Genomic DNA, 22383 nt, shown 5'->3' with positions numbered 1-22383 from the left:
TGTGTGACCTGGAGGTACTCACTTCTCTCTCTGGACCTTAGTTTCCTCACCCGAGGGACAGTCGGTGGGAATTTCACGCCAGAGTGGGTGGGCGGGACTTGGATTTAGGTTTCCCGCCTCCCCAAGCGTCCTCGAGACCCGAGCCCTCCACTAGAGGAGACAGACCAGGGGGGTCATCCCTCTGGGGGACCCTAAGCGACGCGCGGCGGCCCCACCCCAGCCTGGACCGCGGTCTGAAGGATGCTGCAGCCCCGGGGGCGGGACCCGCAGGCGATTGCCGGCGCCTCCCGCGCGGATTGGGTGCAGCCGTGACCGGCACCGCGCTATTGGTCGGTCCGGAAGCAGGGGCGGGGACTGTCTCCTGCAGCGCGGCGACCGGGACGCGGCCGGAGCCCGGGAAGCTGCTGCGGGGCGATGGCCGCGCCGAGCCCGGGGCCCCACGAGGTAGGTGCGGACCCAAGAGAGGACAGAAAAGGGAAGGGTTGGGGGACAGGACCCAGGCCTCCGTTCCCCGTGCAGCGCGGACACACCCCCATGCAAGCCCTGGAGGGGTCCAGCACTGGGCGGGGACCAGGACACGCCCCACACGGGGCCGCAGGTATGGAGGGGGAAGTCTGGCGGGTGTCCCCAGAGAACTTCCTCGGTTTTCTCATCGCGGGGGAAAAAGCTCCTCCTTCGTAGGGCTGTTAGCTAGTCAAGCTCTCGGCCAGTGCTGGGCACATGGTGGGTGCTCACTACTAATGGGTCAGCGGCTGTGAGCTCAGCTTCGTGCTGACCCTCCGCTCAGCCGGGAGGAACTCCGCATAGATGAGTGGAAGAAATGTCCGAGTCCCTGGCGTCACAGCTCCTACTATCAAGGGTTCCTGTGCCTGGAGCAAATATCAAACTGCCACCACGAAGGAGTTACTAGAGTTGTCATTTTACAGATGAGAAAAGGAGATGCAGAAAGGTTAGGTGACTTACCTAAGATCATACAGCCGGTGAGAGACAGGTTTGGCTGCGGAAAGTATTCTCTATCTACTGATAATAATTATCTTCTGGGTGCTGATTGCACGCCAGGCACTGTGTGGCCCATCACAACACCCAGTGAGGTGGGGGTAGCAGCGTTATCCCTGTTTGACAACAGAGGAAACTGAGGCAGAGAGCGATAATAGGAGGGCTCACAGGTACTGGGGGTGGGACTCAAACCTGGGTCTTTCCCGTCTGGGATGCTTCCATGTGCTCATTTCTCCTTGTGCCTCCTGCCACCAGGTCCTGGCCCCCTCCCCAGAGGCTGGATGCAGAGCAGCCCCCTCGACGTCTGGCCGCCGTGGCCTCCTCTGGCGCCTCCGTGACAAGCAGGCTCGCCGAGGCCTGTTTGAGATCGGCCCGGGGCATGAGCTGCACCAGCAGACGTGCATGATGCAAGCAGGGCTGTGGGCTGCCACCCAGGTCTCCATGGACCACCCGCCCACCGTGAGTGGCCCATCTGTGTCCCCCGCCTCCCCGGTACTGAGGGCAAGACCACTCGGGGGCCAGGTCCTGCCCATACTGCAGGGTCAGGGATCAGGGCTATACGAGGAGGAAATCAGGGGCTCAGTTCAGGGGGAGAGGGACATGCTGGGGTGGGGACTGAGACCAGGAAGCCCCAAAGTGCAGTCTGTACTGGGGATGTGAGGAACCCCTTGACCCAGGTGGTTGTTGTGTGACTCTAGATGGTCCTCTGCTTCTTGGGCCTCAGTGCCCCCATCTGTATAATGGGTGTGGGGTGGGTATTGTACTCCATGGTCTCTGATGCCCTCCTGGCTTTGCTAGGGTGCATGGCTGAGAAAGGACCCCACCCCCATCCCGCCAGCCTGGCCCATCCTCCCGGAGCTCAGGGCTGGGGCCAGGCTGGCTCAGCAGAAAGGGTCACCCAACTGCAGACTCAGCAGCTGGACAGGCCAGGGCGAGCATGTGTGTTTTTGTGTGTGTGCACACGTGTGCACAGTGTTTGCACACGTGTGTACAGCATGACCGCATCCCACAGGCCAAGTCCTGGCACAGGGAACTAGAGGTCCAAGAATAGTGTAGGAGCCTGGGCAGGGGAAGGAAGGGGGACAGTCTTCTAAATTTCATCACCTGACTGACAATCTTCCATGGCTCCCCAGTACTCAGCACGGCCTCAGGATCCTGCTGGCTCGAGTCCAAGAGCCAACCGTCCAGCTGCATTCACACTCCCTCCCTCCCTTAATTATTTCAACCACTTGAGCTCTCCTGCCCTTCCGGTGACCACCAATGCTGTTCCCCCTGCTGTGAACATCATGCTCCTCCTCTCCACCCCCTTTCAGATTTCAGCTTAGAGGTCACCTCTCCCGGGAAGCCTTCTCTGATCCTGCCTTTCTCACACTGAATCAGGCAGGTCCCTTGGCTTTAAGGCCATCCCCTTTCACTGGGATGGCTTTGCTTGGCCAACAGTTACTTCTGGGTGAATGGACAAAGCTCTGAGTTCTGGTCTCTGTTTGCTGGAGCAATCACATTGAGGGAAGGGGGTGAGGCCAGGGCTAGGACTCCTGTAGATCCTGGAGCTGGCAATGTGGGGCTAAGACTTGACCGGAGCCCCTCCACCCCTCCCTGTAGGGACCGCCTACTGAGGAGGATTTCTCCGAGGTCCTGACCCAGGTCCATGAGGTAGGAAGCCCAAGACTGCCGCATGGGGAGGGGTGTGTACTGGTCTTCCTTCTCTGTCGTCCTCAGTTTCCCCATCCGTGCATGTGTGGGCTGGCTTGCCTCAGGTCTTTGCAGGAAGAGTGTGGTTACCCTGATCCTCCCACACCAGGGCCTACAGCACACACCTGGGCGCCCGTGGACACTGCTGGGGCTGCTCTTCCTCTCCTACAGGGCTTCGAGATGGGCACCCTGGCTGGCCCCGCCTTCGCCTGGCTGCGCCAATCCCTAGGCCTGGCTGAGGAGGACTATCAGGCAGCCCTAGGCCCCGGAGGCCCCTACCTGCAGTTCCTCAGCACCTCCAAGAGCAAGGCCAGCTTCTTCCTGTCGTGAGCTGGCAGCAGGGGTGGGGAAGGGGTGGGAGTGGTGTCCCTGGGTGGAGGGAACGGGAATGGGTGGAAAAGAAACGGAATGGCCAGGTCAGGGACGGTCAGGCCCAGATAGAGGTCAGGTGGAGGAGAGTGAGGGCGGGAGGTGACCCGGGCGAGGTGAGGGCCGGCGGGAAAGCCTCCAGCCCAGACGCGGGGAGACAGATCCGCACTCGGGCAGAGGGCCCAACGGAGGCGCTCCAGCCCTGCCTGACCAGTGACCTCTCTCTCCACCCCCCAGCCACGACCAGCGCTTCTTCCTGAAGACCCAGCGGCGTCGGGAGGTGCGGGCGCTGCTCGCCCACCTGCCCCGCTACGTGCAGCATCTGCAGAGGCACCCACACTCGCTCCTTGCCCGGTTGCTGGGTACGACTGGCCGGGGACCGGGGACTGCGGGGCGGAGGAAGTGTGTGTGTGGGGGGGAGAGCAGAAGACCGAGAGCGAGCTGGGGAGGGGGCCAAGGAGTGGGGCGGCTCCCAGGATGGGGGACGTTGGGGACCTGAGCCGGAGCCTGGGCGGGCGGGTCCGGCGGCTGGTCGCGTGGGTTCGGCTGCGGGTAGCGTTCCATGGGGGGCGTGTCCTAGACGTGGGTGGAGAGGAAAGGCGGGCTCGGGGGGCGCGGGCCGAGCCCTGGGGCGGGGCCTTCCGAAGGGGGCGGGGTTGGATCGCCCAGTCCGGCGGCGGGAGGACAAATGGGTGGGGTCGTGCCTGAGGACCGCGCCTCTCTGGGGCTGCCTAGAGCCCGGGGCCAGTCCGGACATCCACCCAAGCTAGGGCAGAGGTCCGGGGGAGCGGCCTGGAGGGGAGGGCTCGGGAGACGCGGGACCTCGAGGAGGAGGCGTGGCCTGGAGTTGGGCCTAGGGCGGGATGGACCAAGGGTTGTCGAGTTGGGGGCCCCTCACCTGGCGCCCTCTCCCCTTCCAGGAGTGCACAGTCTGCGGGTGGCTCGGGGAAAGAAGGTGGGTGAGGCCGAGACGAGGGGGCTGGGCCAGAGGGGGCGGCTGGAGGGTGAGATCCTGTCGCCCCTCACTCCCTACCCCCATCCCCAGGAATTCTTCATCATCATGCTGAGTGTCTTCTACCCCGCCGGCCGCATCTCTGAGAGGCGAGTCCCCTCACAGGGCCCCGGCCCCACGCGGGGTGTGCCACCTGAAGCACCCATTCTCACTAGCCGATGCGAAGCTGGGGCCCAGGGAGAAGATGGGAGGCACATCCCCTAGATCTCCCAGGGGATCCGAGACAGGGATAGGCATGACCAGCGTCCCTTGAGCACTTGGGGAGTCTGCATTCATTGCCTAGTTTATTCCCAGAACAACTCTGAGGGGCAGGGGTGGTTATCGTCCCCGTTTTGTAGATGAGAAGCTGAGGAGGGGGAGGGCCACACCACTACTATGTGAGGAGCAGATATTCAAACCCTCTGCCTCCACCGAGGACTTCCCACAAGCCCTTCTGGGGCTGCAGTCTAGGCTTGGACCCCCTGTTGGGGACACTTGCAGGGATGACAAGGTGCAGAGAGACAGGCACAGGCGGGGATAAAGCCTGGACTGGGCTTCCAAAATCCCGAGTTCAAATCCCAGCTCTGCCCTATACTTACTGTGTGGTCTTGGGCAAGTCAAAGAAGCTCTCTGAGCCTTTTTCTTTTTCTTTTTCTTTTTTTTTTAAAGATTTTATTTATTTGTCAGAGAGATAGAGAGAGTACAGGCAGGCAGAGTGGAAGGCAGAGGCAGAGGGAGAAGCAGGGTCCCTGTGGAGCAAGAAGCCTGATGTGGGACTCGATCCCAGGACCCTGGGATCATGACCTGAGCTGAAGGCAGCCGCTTAACTGACTAAGCCACCCAGGCATCCCTCTGAGCCTTTTTCTTAATCTCTGACGCGGGGACAATAATGGAATAGCTTGTGATGAGGGTTCAAACATCCACCCAGCAGAAGCTCTTGTTTCTTGGTTCCCCCTCTGTGTCAGTCTGTCTAATGCTGAATTGTTGCCCCCTTTCTGTCACCCCCCACTCACAGGTATGACATAAAGGGCTGTGAGGTGAGCCGATGGGTGGAGCCAGCCCCCGAGGGTAGCCCCCTTGTCCTGGTGCTGAAGGACCTCAACTTTCAAGGCAAGACCATCGACCTGGGTGAGCCATGGAGACAGTCTGTGCCTGCTTTTCCTCCATTCAGGGTCAAGTGAGAAGGGTGTCCCTGGCCCTGCCCTCTGCCTGAACCATTTAGAGCTGGGATTCTAGAGTCAGGCAGAGCAGGGTTCAAATCCTGCCTCCACGCTGTATGAGCTAGGCAACCAGGGCAAATCGCGGAGGGGTTTCCTCATCTGTGAAATGGGACCGTTAATGACACCTGCCCTCTTGGGTCAGAGATGTGTGGAGCCCTCAGCACCTTGCCTGACACACGAGGAGCACTCAGGTGGGGGCACTGATGCTCCGGCAGGGCCCCAGCGGAGCTGGCTCCTCCACCAAATGGAACTGGACACCGCCTTCCTCCGGGAGCTCAACGTGCTCGATTACAGCCTCCTGATGGCCTTCCAGCGTCTCCATGAGGATGAGAGGGGCCCTGGCAGCAGCCTCCTCTTCCGCACGGTCAGGTGGGCCCCCCTGCAGGGGTGAGGGCAAGAATGAGGTGATGAGAGCAGGAGAGAGATGGGTGATGGGGTGGGAGGGGACAGCACAAAGGCTCTGAGACTGGAAAGTGCATGCATGTGTGTGAGTGCGTGTGTGTGGAGAGGGAAGAGTAGAGGGCTGGAGAAGCCTGGTTGGCAAGGTTGGTGGGCATGTGTGGACTGCACAGGACTGAGCCGGGGAGATCCAGCTGGACAAGGGCTTCAGTGTTGGTGTAAAGAATCTGCCCATTTTCCTGAAGGGGATGTGGAGCCACTGAAGGTTTCACGGCAGTTTTCAGACCTATTTAATTTCTACTTTAGAAAGATCCCTTGCCCTTTATTAATAAGATGAAAGGTTTTATTTATTTATTTATTTGAGAGAGAAAGAGCACAAGCAGGGGGAGGGGCTGGGGGAGGGAGAGAAACAGACCCACTGCTGAGTGTGGGGCTCTGTCTCAGGACCCTGAGATCATGACCTGAACTGCAGTCAGATGCTTAACCGGCTGAGTCACCCAGGCACCCAACAAAGCCCTTGACCTTTAAATCAGTCTTTCCACTTAGCGCCACCATCCTGTTGTCCCCTGCTTTGTAGTAGTATCTGTTGCTCTTTGCATGCTGACCATGAACCTCATTAAGGTGGGCTCATTCCCATTTTAGAGATGTGAAAACTGAGGCTCAGAGAGGGTAAGTGAAGTGGCAGGATGGCTTCTGAGGATTCATGTTAGTATTTGGTTAGTTACTTGGATTTCCGTCCTCCAAGACTGAACAGAATAAAGTAGGGGTTAAGGAAGGCACACTAAGGAAAGAATTCCAACCATCTGGTGGGTGGAAAAGTGAAAAGGGACATCCTCTCATCCAGCCCCCCAACCCACTCTTTGGAGATGAGTGAGGTGTGGGCAGAATCCAGGTTATCAGTTCACCACATATTGGCTGGACACATCCTGACCAGAGGGTGGAATTCCTGCCTTGGGTCACAGACACGCTCCCCTCCCCACTGCCCCCCAAGGTCTGACTATCCAAGCTAGGTCCGCTTCTCCCTTGCCCCCTCTATCCCCCGCTGATGCCTAGATTTCTGTCATCTTTCAGCCAGTAAACCCAGGTCGCTTATAATGGCTGTTGTCATATTGAAATATGCTGGCTGGTAAGTGGCCACTGCCCCACCCCACGCCTACCAGTTCCCAGCCCCTCTTTCAGGATAAGCTTTCGCCTCCCCCATCCCACCCCCATCCCCAACGCCGCCGCACCGCAAAGAGCGTCCGTGTTTTGCCCAGGCACCCAGACCACTGGGTTCTGATTGGTCGATGTCTGGGCAGGGCTTGTCTCTCATTGGCTTATGTGTCTCAGCGACACTTCCCCAACGCCCCTCCACCTCCCAGAGGACAAAATTAGGGAATTGAACCTGCTTCTGGCTGGGACTGGGGCCCAGCCAAAGGCGGCTTCCAATTTAGGATACATTTAGAAGGCAAACCGCCCCCCCCGCCCCCCCCACACCATCTATAAACTGGAGCTGGACCTTGTTCACACAGTTTCAGCTCTGCCGCCCTGAAACTTCCAGGGTTGGACGACCCCAAACAGAAGTTTAGGAAACACCCCAATACCAGACTTAGCCAAAGTCATGTGGTAGGTAAGTGAGGAGTCAGTGTCTGTGTGACCCAAAAGTCCTAGAGCGCCACCACCCAACAGAAATGCAATGCGAGGGGCGGGGGGGGGGGGGCTTAGTCGGTTAGGTGGCTGCCTTTTGCTGGGATAGTGATCTTGGCATCCTGAGATGGAGCCCTGCGGGGGGGCCGGGGCGGGCTCCCTGCTCAGTGGGGAGTCTGCTTCTCCTTTTCCTCTGTGCGCTCTCGCTCTCAAATAAATACATTTTGAAAAGAAAGAAATGTAATGTGAGTCACACATGTGGTTTTAAATTTTCTTTAGAAATTTAGCCTCTTTAGAAAAGTAAACAGAAACAGGTAAAGATAATTTAAAAAATATATTTGTTATTCAACACACCCCCAATTTATATCATTTCATCATCAAATCAACATAAGCCTTTATGAGGTGTTTTACACTCTTTTTCTCATCCTGTCTTGGGAATTCAGCATGTATTTCACACTTAACAGCGCACCTCAGTTGGGACTGGCCACATTTAAAGGCTTCGTGGCCGCATGTGGCTAGTGGCTACGGAATGAACAGCTCTAGTCCGTCGTCTACACTTTACTCAGCCTCCCAGTTTATCTGACGTCACAGGCCTGGCACCCAGGAGTTGTGGGAATGAACGGAGGAAGAGCAGGGTCAGCGCAGAATGATGCCTGGGCGCCCCGTGGCTGCGCTTGCGGGAATCCCTGGGCTGGGGCCCCCTGGAGGAGGCAGTAGCCTCACCCTCCTGTCGGCCGCCAGGTCTGTGCGAGGGGTACAGAGCCCGGAGGAGCCGGGATCCCAGAACCGCCGGCTGCTGCCTGACTCCCCCAACGCCTTGCACATCCTGGACGGGCCGGAGCAACGCTATTTCCTGGGCCTCGTGGATCTCGCCACGGTCTATGGGCTCCGCAAGAGGCTGGAGCACCTATGGAAGACGCTGCGCTACCCGGGCCGGACCTTCTCTACCGTCAGCCCCGCTCGCTACGCCCGTCGCCTCTGCCAGTGGGTGGAGGCACATACCGAGTGATCCGCGCTCGCGGCGCTCGGCATCTGGACAATGGGCGCATGCCGGGAACCAGCGTTGGGCTCCCCTCGCCTGCCGTTCCGCCTTTGGCCTCCAGAGGGCAGCACCCCCTAACTAATATCGTGACAACACAGCCTCATGCGGTGGCGGTGCCGTTTTGGCCTTGTGCCAGGGACTCTCCTACGTTAGCTCATTTAACCCTAAAAAAAAAAAAAAAGCTATTATTCTCTTTTTACAGACCATGAAATGGAGGCTCAGGGGGTGAAGGGACTGAGCAAGATCATTCAGCAATAAATGCTGGAACCAGGACTCGACTCTGCCTTTTGGACTCAGGAGCCTGTATTCTTACTCACCAGCTCCCTCAGCCCTGGCCTCGTGCTTTGGGGAAGGGGGGAAGGCTGAAGGCTCCAGCCAAGCGCCTTTGTCGTCCAGATGGGGAAACTGAGGCCCAGAGACTTTAAGGGGCTTGCTATTGGGTAAGTGGAAAGACCTGCCCAAGCACCCAGCCCTCCTTACCTACTGCCCACTGGTCTCCCTTTGGGGTGTCCCCCTCGCTCCTGCACAAGGGATGCAGGTGGGAGAAGGGGGAGGATTGAGGGGCCGGCATCTCTAGAAGACACTGTGTTGAGGCCGACCATTGAACTTGAGTCAGCTCTTCCCTATACTGGGAGTCATTTTTCTCATCTGTGAAATGGGAGTAGGGGTCAGACTAAGGGTATGGCAGCATGGAAATTAGCAGGAGCAAAGAAACTCAGTACGTGCATGGCCTCTGATCATTCCTTCTCCTTCCTCCAGGAAACTCCGGTCTGGCCTCTGACCCTGGTCCAATCCTACCATACCCAAGTAGGCCTTTCCTCTAGAGCTGCTCTGGGGCCTGAGTGTCTGTGACCGGGGCAAGGTGCTAAACCTCTCTGTGCCTCAGTGGTCTAATCTGTACAATTGGAAGGATGAAAATGACTTCATTAACTCATTAAATATTTATTGAGCTCCTATCATGTGACAGGCCCTCTCCTGGGTGGTGGGGACCCAGGGGTGGGGCAAGATTCGCAGATTCCACCTTCACAGATCCTGGGGAGAGAGAGCGACAGAAGCAGCCTGATGTGACCCCGCCTCATGAAGGAGCCTGGGGGCACAATGCTGAGGGAAGGGGCCTCCCCCTAATAATTGGATGGAAGTGGGGCTCTACCTTCTTGAATGAGACCAGAAGAGTCAGATGCAGCCCTGGGAGGGTCTGCCATGGCAAACCATGGCAAAGGTCTGGGGTGACAGAGAGCCTGATACTTGAGAGAAAGAAACATTTCACTGTGGCCGGAGTTCGGAGTAGGAGGGACAATGTGGTGGGTTGGGGGAATGTTGTACATCAAAAGCTGACCCCCAGGACTGGAACCGGATCTTGGGAGAGCCACTCAGCTAATACCAATCATTGCCAGCCCATTAGCCTTCAGAGAAAATGAGGCAAAATGGAGGGCGGGGAGGGAGCGGGCAGGGAAAGTTAATGCTGCACCGGCGTGTGGGCTCTTGGAATATGTGTACAATTGACCTCACCCCTAGTGGTCTGGGTGACCTTGGATGATTATTCAAGCTCTCCGAACTGGCCCAAGTCACAGAGAATTTCTTGTTTTGGCTCAGCAGGAAGTTGACACATAGAGGCCATCAGTTAGGAGGTGAGTGCGTTGAGGAAGCTTGGTAGTGGTAGAGCTGCACGGCAGGAAACGGGGTTTGGCGATACGTGGGCCCAGGGTCTGGACCTGGCAGGACTGAGTCAGAACCTGAGAGTCCTGCACTCACAGATAAGGATGGTTCAGCCCCTCACCTACCTGGGGTCTCTGGCAAGGGGCTGAGCCACAAGGGGAATGTGACTTATCCAAGGTCTCATGGGGGCCCAGGATTCCTGCTTCTCCCCACTTGGTCATTCAAAAGACATTATCTAGCAACTAGTGTGTGCAGGGTGTTGCGCAGCTGCTGGAAATGCCCAAGACCATGACTGGCCTGACTCTATTCCATGTAGCTGAGAGTCTAGTGGGTGTGTGGACCAGTTAGTACACAGGATGATTTCAGACTGTGACCAGAACTATGAAAAAGACCAATTAGGGGGGACCTAGAGGGATGGGCATGTAGTGTCACATAGAGTGCTTGGCGTGGGCCTTTCTGAAGAGGTGACATTTGAGCTGAATGACAGGAAGGAGCTGGCTATGTGAGTAGAGCAAATAGCAAGTGCAAAGGTCCTGAGGTAGGGATGAGCTCAGTGTGATTGGGATCAGAAGCATGCCCAGGGTAGGAAGAAGGTGGTTAAGAAGACAGAAGTTCCCACCTTGTACGTCAGGGTAAAGAGAGTGGTCTTTTGCCAAAACCAAACTGAAGAGCTTTATCTGAGCCTGTGGAACTCCCCACTGGCAGTTCTACTGTGGATGTGTGATCCTTGTCTGCTCTGCAAGTCCAGGACATTTGGGCATGTCCTTGTCTCCATGTGACCCTAGCAAGGAGACAGTTGCCTCTTTGGGGAAAGAATGGTCACTTCACCAGCCATTGTGGGTGATGAATGAATCCTTAGGGAATGTCTCACCATTGTCCCCTTAGGGTTGGGGCTACAAGGAGAGACACTTGAAGGATGATGACTTGGGAGGGGATGCAGGAGGACTCTGGCTTTGGGGACCCACTGTGCGCCTGGCCTTGAGTGAATAGGAGACTACAGAGAGAGATTGAACTTGGACCACTACCTTCTAGCTGTTCCCAGGCTGCAAGAGATGGACAAGGTGGGCCTGTACTCAAAGGAAGCTCAAGGGCAGGGCTGCCATAGAGTGTCCCCCCATAGGACAGGGAGAGGCATGGCATGGCAGACTTGGCTTTGCACTGGAGCAGAATAGGTAGCCTTGGGAAGTTGCTTATCTGGGTGCAGATACCCAAACACAGATACCTTGGCATTGTGCCCACACTAGAGGCTCTGAGAAAAAGACAAATGGAGTTTGAACTGGGGTCAGAGCAGAAACCTAGCCTGGATCCCAGGGGAAGGTCCTACAGAGGAGGGTGTGATGGAGGTGGTAGGATGAGCTTTCTGGCCCAAAGAGAATTTTATAAAAAACACTTTAGATGAGAAGCATGCCCTCCACTTCTCCGCAGGCGCACTCCTCCCTATGGCCCTATATATGTTCTTTCAACCCTTTCCAGCCCCTGAAAGGCACTTGAGTTTGAACTTCCCAGGGTACCCCGTCTGAGCCTTCAAATGGGATACATTTCAGCATCTGCAGGGGTGCAAGACTGAGTTGGTTGGGGTTTGGAGGACACTTTGGGAAGGGGGAGGCGAAGAGGTGAAAGTACGTGGCAGTGAGATAGCTCAGAGTTGGAATCTCTTTTTTTTTTTTTTTTAAGATTTTATTTATTTATTTGACAGAGATTACAAGTAGGCAGAGAGGAAGGTGGGGGAGGGGGGAGGGCAGAAGCAGGCTTCCTGCCGAGCAAAGAGCCTGATGTGGGACTCCATCCCAGGACCCTGGGATCATGACCTGAGCGGAAGGCAGCGGCTTAACCGACGGAGCCACCCAGGTGCCCCTCCAGGTTGGAATCTTAACTGTACCACAGCTTCCCTGGTCTACCTCACTGGCAGGAGCTGTTTTAATCCTCACTTCATAGAGGAGAAAAACTGATGCTCAGGTGGCTAGGGTCGCCAGAGAAAATAAAGAATGCCCAGTTACACTGGAATGTCAGATTTTAAATATAATTATGCATTGTTTATCTGAAATTCCAGTATAACTGAGCGTCCCGTATTTTACCGGCTAAATCTGGGAATCCTACAAGCTTGAAACCAGGTCAGCCTGACCCCAAGGCCCTGCTTAATTTTCCCACCCATCTCCCAGTTTCACAAATGGAGAAATTCGAGTCCGGACGGCTGGGTAGCCACCGCGCGCCAGTTCCCACACTCCCTAGGTCTTTCCTCTGCGCGCAGCCCACCCGACCCCCGAGAGCAGCTCGGGAGAAACGTGGGAGGGCGGTAAAAGGTGGGGAGAAGCGCGCCCTCGGACTCCGCCCCCGGCCCCCCGGCCCCGCCCCTATCCGGAGGCCCTGCGGCCAGCCACGCACTTCCCTCCCCCGCAACGGAGGCGGTGCTCGTAGGTCCCGCCCCCGTCTCCCGGGACCCGCCCCCAGCGCTCCAGTCTCCTCCCGGTCCTCGCAGACCCCGCCCCCGCTGCCGGCGGCTCACGTTCGGTTTCCATCCTCCAGAAGCCGAGGCCGCGGTGCCGCCTCCGCCCCAGGGCTCCGGCTTCCCGCCCGGACCGCCCGGTTTGCGGGCCATGGAGCTCCGAGCAGCGGATCGAGAGCAGCCGGAGCGCCCCAGCCCGTCTGCCTGGTTAGCGCCTGGCCGGGGGAGGGGGCGTTGGAATCTGGGAGAGGGGTGGAAATATCCCGCCCCAGGCCTCTCCGTCCATCCCTCTTGTAGTGAGGCAGGAGGGATGGGGCGGCAGTCGGGGCTCCTGGCTCCCGGTTCTAACTGACCCGGACTCGACGAGTGACCTTGAGCCGAGGGCTCCCCCTCCCTGCCTCTCCTTCCCCATCTGCATAATGGGGATTGGGTTGGTGGGATGTTTCCCCGAAGGTCACTCACTGGATACCAGCTCCTTTACGATGCGGACCGCGCTGTCCGGTGTTTGGGGGCTTTAAGGAGTTTAATTCCTGGGAGTCATCTGCCTTGACGCTGGCCTGTCCCCTCCGCTGCCTCAGTTTCCCTGAGGCCTTTCCTCAGAAGCCCAGGACCCAGCTCTGAGTTTCTGGATCTTGGCAGGTGCCTGGCCCCCATCCCTTCCCAGCGTGAGCCCTGGAGACGGCAGCCCCCTGACTGCTGAGCAGCGGCAGCAGCATGAAGGCCCGGGTAAGTGGTGTAAGGAGGAAGGCTCTTGGGGAACTTCCGGCACAGCAGCCTCCTAACCTCTCCCACCCCAGAACTGACTCACTTCTGACCCACACTGCTCCTGAGCTGAGAAGGGCAGACGGGTCTCAAAGCCCTGCTGATCTGGTCTGGCAGGCAGTGAGGCTTCTGGCAAGTGGTGTTCCCTCTCTGGTTTCAGGGCCTTGCCGGTCTCCCCTGTGACATGGAGATAATAGTACTATCTCCTGTAAGCGTTCTGGAGGGCAGCTTCCCAGGAGAGGCAGCAACCTGGGAGGGGGATAGCTGCTCTTGACTTTATTCAGGAGCCCCTTGTTGAGGAAGAGGGCCCTGGATGTTGGGGGGAGTCCGCCACGACTGCCCGAATTGGGGTGTCTGGGTCCCTTGTGAGCAAGAGGACCAGGTGCCAGGAAGAGCCTGAGGCCTCAGGGGCTGAACCCCCTCCCCCGCACAGCTGGCCACAGAGAGATTTATTTTTAGAAGTTGATGTGGCTTGTGGGTAGAAAAGGGTGGGCCTCTGGTAAGGATGTGCCTTGGGGGGGGGCCCTGGGGGCTGCTTTCCCCCCCTCTCGTTTTCAGAGCACCAACGGCTGCTGGGTGGATTCTTGAGGGGAGACCTGTGCCTTGGGCAGGCTGGGAGAATTTTAGAGCCCAGAGAGACACAGATGGTGATCAGGGTGGCCCAGCACATGAGGGCAGTCCCAGGTCATGCCCTCTTTCCTAAGGCCCCTCCTTGAAGGCTGGGTCACTGAGTCTGCCAGCAGGGCCAACAGGCCCGGAGGGCTTCCTGGTTCAGATGGCCTCTGGCACATGTTTTTTGGAGGTGGGAGCCTCCTCTGTGGCCCAGCTTTCAATTATTGAAACCATTCTTTGAGTGACACTCCCCTCACTTCCTGGGCCGCTGACCCAGATTGAGATCATCAGCTAGGGGGCCGGTCACTGAGCAGCTGAGGGAGGGGGCAGGGGATGGGCACACAGGCAGCCTGGGTCCCGGGTCTGAAGGAGGACGGTTGCCCTTTTGAGGGGCCACTCTCCTGTCTTGGGGACCACTTTACGGTACACAGAGCGTTTTTACCACAGTCCTTACCGGACATACTGCATGTGTCATGGGCCCCAGAATTTCAGAAGCAGAAACAGGCCCAGAGGAGTGGAGAGTCGTACCCAAGACTGCCCAGTGCACCGAGGCTTCCGGTTACAAGCACGGGCTCTGCAGCCTGGATTTAAGGCCCCGTCCTGTTGCTGTCTTGCTGTGTGGCCTTGAGTACCCCGGATTCCTTATCTAGAATATGGGGATAATAAGAGGTCTTGTCTCCACAGCCTAAGCCTGGCAGCCCAGAGGAAGCCCTGGTTAATGAAGACTGTGGGCTGTGCTAATGTTCTGGAAGCTACTGAGCTGGAGTTTGGACCCATGAGGCTGGGGTGCAGCCCCAGCCCAGCAGAGGCTTCCAGGAGCCCCAGAGACCCCTGCCCACACCCCATGACCACTGTCTCCCCCAGGGCCGGCTCCTGCTTGTCATTCTGTGCTCCTTGGGCTTCTCTGCTGCCTACGTCCTGCTATGCTGCTGGGCCTGCCTGCCCTTCTGCCTGGCCTCCTGCCTGGCCCCACAGCCCTCCACCAACTCCAGACCCACTGTGCCGGGGCCCCTACACTTCAGCGGATACAGCAGCGTGCCAGATGGGAAGGTGAGCTGGGCGGGCACCTTGTGGCGACAGGGTTGGCCCTGGCTGCCAGGGTGCTCCCAAGTGTCTGGGTGTGAGAACCAGGCTTATGCCAGGCCAGCCTGGACCCCAGCCTTGGCTCCTGGGCTCACTAGCTGTGTGACATTCAGCAGCCAGTTCTCCTCTGTGAGCCCCAAGGTCTAAGAGGAAATGTTTTTTTTGGTTTTGTTTTTGTTTTAAATTCAACATATATTACCTGGCTGCTCTCAGCTGGGTAATGGAGATTTAAAAAAAAAAAAAAATGGTGATCCAGTGGCTGGCCACCAGGAGCTCTTAGTCTCGGTGGGGGAGACAGATGCTGTCCCATCATGGTGATCTGTGCGTTGTTCTGTGTATCTTTAGAGTTAACTGTGCATACACACAATCCATTCACGTAGCAGGTATGTGTTTGGGTGTGCCCTGCCTTGTGCTGATGGCTGCTGCTGGGACAGAGACGGCAGAGAAAAGTCATGTCAACCCCAGAGTTCTCCCAGTCATGGGGAGACAGGGACACTGGTTCTCGGGGTGATGACCCACCTTCCCATGCTCTCTGCCAGGCGTGGTTTGGAGTACTTTACCCCCTAGCCCTGATTTCAGTGCCCGCCCCCCGCATGGTAGCATTCGCAAAGGCGTCCCACACTGATACCAACACAAAAAGCTCCCAGTTCTGAGTCTGATGGCTCTCTGAGAGCACATCAGAGGGAGGCATGTTCAGGGACCCTGGCTTGGAGGAGACATATTTGGGGTCTTAATTTCTCTGAGCCTTGGTTGCCTCCTCATCAGTAAGAGAACATCTTGTAGTTCTACCTCTACAGAGTTGCCGTGCAGATTCAATTGTGGGGTCCACGGACTGTGTTTGCAACAGGTGCTGGGTAAATATTTGATCAAGAGACAAAACCACTGGGGGTTTGGCCAGATGGGACCAATGGTGGCGTGGGCCAGATGGGTGCTGTCCCATCTTACACGGGGAGGTGGGGGGCGATGAATATTTTAGACACTCCATAGCTCATGGGGATGTGGGGTCAGAGTAGCCAGATCCTCTGGGTTTCTTTTATTTATTTATTTACTTATTTAAAGATTAGAGAGACCACACAAGCAGGGAGATGGGCAGAAAGAGAGGGAGAAGCAGGCTCCCCACTGGGCAGAGAGCTGGATATGGGACTCGATCCCAGAACGCTGGGATCATGACCTGAGCTGAAGACAGACACTTAACCCACTGAGCCATCCAGGTGTCCCTCCTCTGGGTTTCTTAAGAGAAGCCAGAAATCCAACTTTGGGGTATCAAAAATGGACTGGTTGTAATTAAATATTTTAAAGAGCTGGACTGATTGCAATTAAGTATTTTAAAGACCTTTTAAAGACTTTTAAGACCTTGTGGGACAAGCAGAATATTTCCTGGGGTTGGAGGTGACCTCAGATCTGAACAGAACCCCTGCTGTTGGGACAGGCTCAGACTGCGGGCAGAATAAAGAAGTCTTGTTCTGTATTTTGGGGGCTTGGAAAATGGACCTGTGGGTTTCTAAATCAACATTATGTTAGATATAAAATGTCCCAGAGTGGGATACAGGCCAGGGTAAACCCCTGTCCCCCCAGGAAGACACGAAGATATGGAGTAAGGAGCGAGTCCTTTTCTGGGAGTCCTGACCTCTGACCCCCAGGGAACATTTGCAGGCATGTTGGCTCAGCTTCTGCTTTTCAAGAGATAATGAGATAGTGTTTGAGAGACTGTGCTCTGGGTCTGTGCTGATCACTCTCCAGGCATTTTTTTTTTTTTTTTTTTTCAAGATCTGAGTTGAGATCAAGAGTCAGATGCTTAACTGACTGAGCCAACCAGGCGCCCTTCTCCAGGCATTTTGAATGGAGTCCTCACAACCTGGCAAAGTAGATAATATTTTCATCCCCATTTGACAGATGAGGAAATAGAGGCTCCAAGAGACAGAAGAAGTGGTCAAGCCAGGATTCAGGCTCAGATCCGGAAGTTCTCAATGTTGTTGTGGCCCTAAAGACCACTTTTACTTATGAACCAGGCATAACGTGAGTGGGGCTCAGGTAGAGGAGGGGGAGGTCCAACCGTGACTGTGAAGAGCTGGGGTTCATATTTACTTAACAAACATGCGTATGACACCCAGGTTGAGCCAGGCATTGCTACAAGTGCTTTATAAATATTTGCTCTTGTAACTGTAATACGGAACCCGTGATGGAGGGCCTGATAGGGCTTCAGCTGTCGGGAAAGGGGACATGAATGTGGCTAATGAAGAAGCATGGGGCTCTGAACACATAGTCTCAGCCCTGCCCTTGGCTATCCATAGGACCGTAGGAAGTCCCCCCGCCTGCCCAGTCTCAAATTCCTCTTCTGCAAAATGGGTCGATGCTGGACTCGGAGCTGATACAGGGGTCAGGCAAAGTCAGAGGCTGCCACTGGGTGGGCAAGCAGGGCCGTGGACGCCGTGTCCTCACGCCTTTCTCTTCCCCCTCTGCCTGCCCCCATAGCCGCTGGTCCGAGACCCATGCCGCAGCTGCGCCGTGGTGTCCAGCTCCGGCCAGATGCTGGGCTCAGGCCTGGGCGCCGAGATCGACAGCGCTGAGTGCGTCCTGCGCATGAACCAAGCGCCCACCGTGGGCTTTGAGGCGGACGTGGGCCGGCGCAGCACCCTGCGCGTGGTCTCGCACACGAGCGTGCCTCTGCTGCTGCGCAACTATTCGCACTACTTCCAGCACGCTCGAGACACGCTCTACGTGGTGTGGGGACAGGGCAGGCACATGGACCGGGCGCTGGGCGGCCGCACTTACCGCACGCTGCTGCAGCTCACCGAGATGTACCCAGGCCTGCAGGTGTACACCTTCACCGAGCGCATGATGGCCTACTGCGACCAGGTCTTCCAGGACGAGACGGGCAAGAACCGGTGAGCCTGGCGCCGGCCCGCGGGGGGGGGGGGGGGGGGGGGGGGGGCTCCCTGCCGGCGGGGGCGGGGCGGGGGACATGACTTCTCTACTGAGTTCTTGTCCCTGAGGGTCTGCTCCATCAGGCACCTGGGCGAGGGTCAGCTGTGTTGGAGGCAGATGTGCTCTTGCCCCTGATGGGGGACAGAAGCAGGACTGTCATTCATTGAGTTAGCATATAGATGAAAAGGGGTGGTGAGGGCTGTTTGGCTTTGCAAGGACAAGATCGGGGAGCATTGCCACGTGGGAGAAGGTCGGGGAGCTCTTCCTTCTGGAGGGGATACTCCCTGAGATCTGGATTGGTCTCTAAAGTCCCTGCCAGAAAAGAAAATAACAGTTAACAGTAGGAACAGCCCTCTGCGTGCACTGGGCACTGAGTTAAGGACTCTGCATGGAAGAACTCATTTTATCCCACACTCAGAAGAGCACCTGATTCCCGCCTGCCTCCTCTGCACACTGGCTCCGCCCCCCACCCCAACTCAGAAAATACAGTTGCCAGGCTCTGGTTTCCAAGCCAGAAGCTTGGGCTTTGCACCTGACTCCTTTCATTGCATCACCTGACACATATGGGCTCTTGACTCTCCTTTTGTGCCACAGGTGCCACTTTGACTTAAGTCACCATTCCTCCCCCCGCCCCCCACCCTTGTAGCACCCTCTCGCTGCTGCCTCTCTGGCCTCCTGTGGTCTGAGCACCACCTGCCCCCAGTGAATTCATCCCGTTGGTGGCCTGCCCTCAACCTGACAGCAGATTTACTTTCATGTCCTCCCCTCCCCTGGCCTTCAGGTCTCCTATGATCTGGCCCCTGCCTGTCTATGATCTCATCATCTCCCCTCACTCAGCCTGCCCCAGCCATCTGGGCTTCCTCAGAAGGAGGCCTTGCACATGCTGTTCCCTCTGTCTAGAATGTTCTTCCTCCATATCTCCCTATGACTGACTCTTTGGTATTCAGATCTGGATGGGATGTCACCTCCTCAGAGAAGCCCTCATTGACCACTCCGCCTGAAGGCATACCTCCCTGCCCAACATTTTTTGGCTCCTTCCTTTGTCTCCTTGTCTTCTTCACAGTTCTGCCCCCTCCCCTGTGAATGTTAGCACTGGCTATGGCAGGTTCCTGGCCAGCACAGGGCCTGGGAGGTATGGAGTTTGAAGGAGTGAGCCACCAAATAAGCCCTCTGTCAGGGTGGAGGTGAGCAGCTCTTGGCTAGGAGAGCAACAGCGCTGGTGTATTGAGAGGGTGGAGGGCTGGGCTGCCCACACAGCCCCTTGCTCCCAGGTGGGTGTGGGGGAATGTGGGAGGTGCTGAGCGGACAGTGTTCCCTCCCCATAATTATCTATAATTCTCCCCATTTCACAGATGGGTCAGTAAGCCCCAGAGAGGTTTGGGGGCAAACCTGATACTGTAGAGCAGATTCAGGGTTTGAATTGGAGACCATCTGACTCCAGACAACCATCTTTTTTTCTTTTTAAGATTTTATTTATTCACTCGAGAGAGAGAGGGAGAGGGAGAGAGCACAGACAGCGGGAGAGGCAGAGGGAGAGGGAGAAGCAGACTTCCCACTGAGCCGGGAGTCCGGTGCGGGGCTCAATCCCAGGACCTGGAGCTCAGGACCTGAGCCGGAGGCAGATGCTCAACCATCTGAGCCACCCAGGCGCTTCTCTGGACAACTGTCTTGCCCACTTTGAACCACTGTGCTCTATGGCCTCCCACCATCTCCCTAGGCTTGGTCCCTTAGATGAGCAGAGGTTGTGACCAGGGTCGCCCCACCATCATCTGGGGCTTTGCTCCAGTCCTTTGTGGGTGGTGAGGGGCTGAACAGGCCTGGGGTTGCATCCAACTCCACCCGTTGCCTGCTGCTCCTCTCGGGCTGGCTCTGTCCCCTCCCCAGCCTCCCCCTGGGTCCCCTCTGTGGGGGTCAAGGTGGGGGCCCTTGGCTGGGAGGGTAGCGAGCACTGTGCCCTGAGAGAGCTGAGGTGGGGTCTGTCCCACAGCCCCTTGCTCCAGCTTGAGTCGGGGAAGCGGCCGGGCTGACACTTCTCCTTCCTCCCAGGAGGCAGTCGGGCTCCTTTCTCAGCACCGGCTGGTTCACCATGATCCTCGCCCTGGAGCTGTGTGAGGAGATCGTGGTCTATGGAATGGTCAGCGACAGCTACTGCAGGTCAGGCCGCCCAGGTCCTGGGCAAGAGGAAAGCCCGGGGCGGGGAGGACCATGGGCAACCCCCCCCCCCCGCCCACTGCCATCCTGGCTCAGCCTGGGGGCTCCCCAGTGGGCAGCCGAGACTCAGACACCCCTTGGGCCGGGTGCCAGGTGAGAAGGAGCCCAGCTTCATGATGGGTCTCTGTGACTTTGGGCCAGCTCCCACGCCACCTCCCAGGGCCTCTATTACCATATGTATAAAAGAAAATAATCACACCTTCCCCAGAAGGTGGAAGCAAGATTTAGAGAGAGAATAGTCTACCAAAGTGCTTAGAACGGCATCGGGCGCCGACTGATACGCACGTCTGGGATAGATCACATCTGACCTGTCACCATCAGTACGGTGATGCTCCCGTATTACCATGAGTGACACGTGTGGAGTGTGCCAATGGGGTCCCCGATCTTTATCTTCCGTTCTCTTTGGAGTGTGCTTGATGAGCCCGTGGATGAGATGACGGGAGCCCGTGTGTCCTCTGCCATGGTCCCTGCGGTTTGCAATCTTGATCTTTTTTTTTTTTTTAATTTTATTTATTTATTTATTACACAGAGAGAGAGCACAAGTAGGCGGAGAGGCAGGCAGAGAGAGGGGGAAGCAGGCTCCCCGCTGAGCAGAGAACCCGATTCGGGGCTTGATCCCAGGACCCTGAGACCACGACCTGAGCCGAAGGCAGAGGCTTAACCCTCTGAGCCACCCAGGCGCCCCATGCAGTCTTGATCTTGTTGGACCTGTGGTCTCACGTGCCCATGTCCATTTTATAGATGGGTTATTTATGCTCGGAGTGTCTGCCTCTGGCCCAGTGTCAGCCAGCTTGCCAGAGGCAGAGCCGGGGTTGAACTCTGGCCTTTGGGATCCGTGGGCTGCCCCACTCCTTCCCTGTCTGTGCTGGCCTTCCCCGGGGTGGGCGTGGGGCTCCGTGGGAGTACCCGGTGAGGCATAGCCAGGGTAGGCGGCAGCAGGTGGTCGGAGGTGGGCAAGTTCCGTACCCCACGTCTGTCCCTCTTCCCCGCCCGCAGGGAGGAGAGCCACCCCTCGGTGCCTTACCACTACTTTGAGAAGGGCCGGCTGGACGAGTGTCAGATGTATCTGGCACATGAGCGGGCGCCCCGCAGCGCCCACCGCTTCATCACCGAGAAGGCCGTGTTCTCCCGCTGGGCCAAGAAGAGGCCCATTGTGTTCGCCCACCCATCGTGGAGGACCCAGTAGCCGTGTCACCTGGCCGGCCGCCACGCCTTCACCGGGCCTCTGTTCCACATGCCACCAAAAACATTTAATTTATGGATCCTGTCTCATGCCTTGTGGACCTAAGGTCCCTTCTTGTCCTACCCTGGGGACACTTGGAGCCCTTTTTAGGGCTCCAGACTTGATGGGGGAGAAGAGGAGGACTCTGGCGAACTTTGCGCCCTCCTCCGCACCCACTCCCTGAGTCATCCAAATCTTCATTTTGGGTTCATCCCTTCTCTGGGTCTGTCCAGTGGCCTTTGCCCCGGGGCTGATGGCCCCCACCACTCACCAGCATTGTGATCTTGGATCCTGCAACAGCTCTGTCCCTCTTCACTGTCCCCCTCCACTTGCCTTTGGTGCCACACTTCCCAGGCTGGTTGTCCTAGTCGGGGCAGCCCAGAGCTTGGGGTTCACTGGGCAAAAGGGCCTTTGAACTGTGACTGCCAGGGCCACCTCTGGAGTGTACGGGTAAACGTATGTTTTCTGGAAGCCTGTCTGAAGTGTGGTCATGTGTCTGGGGGTGGGGATTAGGGCTCCTCTCCCTGCCACAGTCCCATAACCTGTTGACTCAAGGGCAGGATGAGTCCTCGGGCTCCTTCCCAGGCCCACAGCTAGCTGGGCCTCTGGCTGTTTAATCTGCCCCTGTGTTTCTTCCCCAAGAGCCTACCTGCTTCCCCACCAGGCCAGGAGCTCTGGCCGCCTGGCTGTACTGGGCTCAGGGAATGCCCCAACTTAGAGGCTTCCAGGGGACCCCTTGTCCTGCATCAGTGGGAGGAGAGCCGAGGGCCTGGGAGGAAATGACTCAGGGTGGGACGGAAATTGCTCCACCCAATGTTGTCTCCCTGGTCCGTGGGTTAAATTCCAAGGATCTTACCAGCAAAATTCCCTATTAACTCTGGAGTTGATCACACAGCAGGAAAGGGAGGCGGAGGGCAGGTCCCTGGCTTTCCCTCTCTCAGTTTTAGTTTTGTCATCCAGAAGGTGGGAGAAGCAGACCCACTAGTAAACCTTTAGCAAATGCCAGTGAGCACGGGTCTGCCGCCACCCTGGGAGGAGGAGGGTAGTGTTAGCCCATTTTACAGAGAAGGAGAAGCCACTGGCTGAGCCAGGATACAACTAGCCAGGCCTAGTGCCTGGACCCTGCACTAAGGG

General features: G+C 57.2%; 2 protein-coding genes across 6 annotated transcripts; both read left to right on the top strand.

Moving 5' to 3' along the window:
* The first annotated feature begins 373 nt into the window (after positions 1-373).
* PIP5KL1 (phosphatidylinositol-4-phosphate 5-kinase like 1) lies at positions 374-8608 on the top strand. Of its 3 annotated transcripts, XM_047700677.1 has the most exons (10): positions 374-444; positions 1252-1455; positions 2599-2649; positions 2860-3014; positions 3295-3419; positions 3978-4012; positions 4103-4158; positions 5064-5176; positions 5484-5637; positions 8035-8608. In XM_047700677.1, the coding sequence occupies exons 1-10, from the start codon at positions 415-417 to the stop codon at positions 8300-8302; spliced, it is 1191 nt and encodes a 396-aa protein (XP_047556633.1). In that variant the 5' UTR covers positions 374-414; the 3' UTR covers positions 8303-8608. The 3 variants fall into 3 exon arrangements, with proteins under 3 accessions (XP_047556633.1, XP_047556634.1, XP_047556635.1); XM_047700678.1 differs by lacking the exons at positions 374-444; positions 1252-1455; positions 2599-2649; positions 2860-3014; positions 3978-4012 and having other exon boundaries at positions 3048-3419; XM_047700679.1 differs by lacking the exons at positions 374-444; positions 1252-1455; positions 2599-2649; ... (1 more) ...; positions 3295-3419; positions 3978-4012 and adding an exon at positions 3707-3834.
* A 57-nt stretch (positions 8609-8665) lies between these two features.
* ST6GALNAC4 (ST6 N-acetylgalactosaminide alpha-2,6-sialyltransferase 4) lies at positions 8666-21720 on the top strand. Of its 3 annotated transcripts, none has more exons than XM_047700681.1 (6): positions 8666-8775; positions 13074-13160; positions 14673-14858; positions 17364-17776; positions 19863-19970; positions 21024-21720. In XM_047700681.1, exons 2-6 carry the CDS (start codon positions 13149-13151, stop codon positions 21211-21213), a joined length of 909 nt encoding a protein of 302 aa, XP_047556637.1. In that variant the 5' UTR covers positions 8666-8775; positions 13074-13148; the 3' UTR covers positions 21214-21720. The 3 variants fall into 3 exon arrangements, with proteins under 3 accessions (XP_047556637.1, XP_047556636.1, XP_047556638.1); XM_047700680.1 differs by lacking the exon at positions 8666-8775 and adding an exon at positions 12476-12641; XM_047700682.1 differs by lacking the exons at positions 8666-8775; positions 13074-13160 and adding an exon at positions 16785-16907 and having other exon boundaries at positions 14728-14858.
* The last annotated feature ends 663 nt before the right edge of the window (positions 21721-22383 follow it).

Source organism: Lutra lutra, chromosome 13 (assembly GCF_902655055.1).
Source record: "Lutra lutra chromosome 13, mLutLut1.2, whole genome shotgun sequence".
In the NCBI taxonomy this organism is placed as follows: Eukaryota; Metazoa; Chordata; class Mammalia; order Carnivora; family Mustelidae; genus Lutra; species Lutra lutra.
This window is presented reverse-complemented; position numbering and strand designations above follow the sequence as displayed.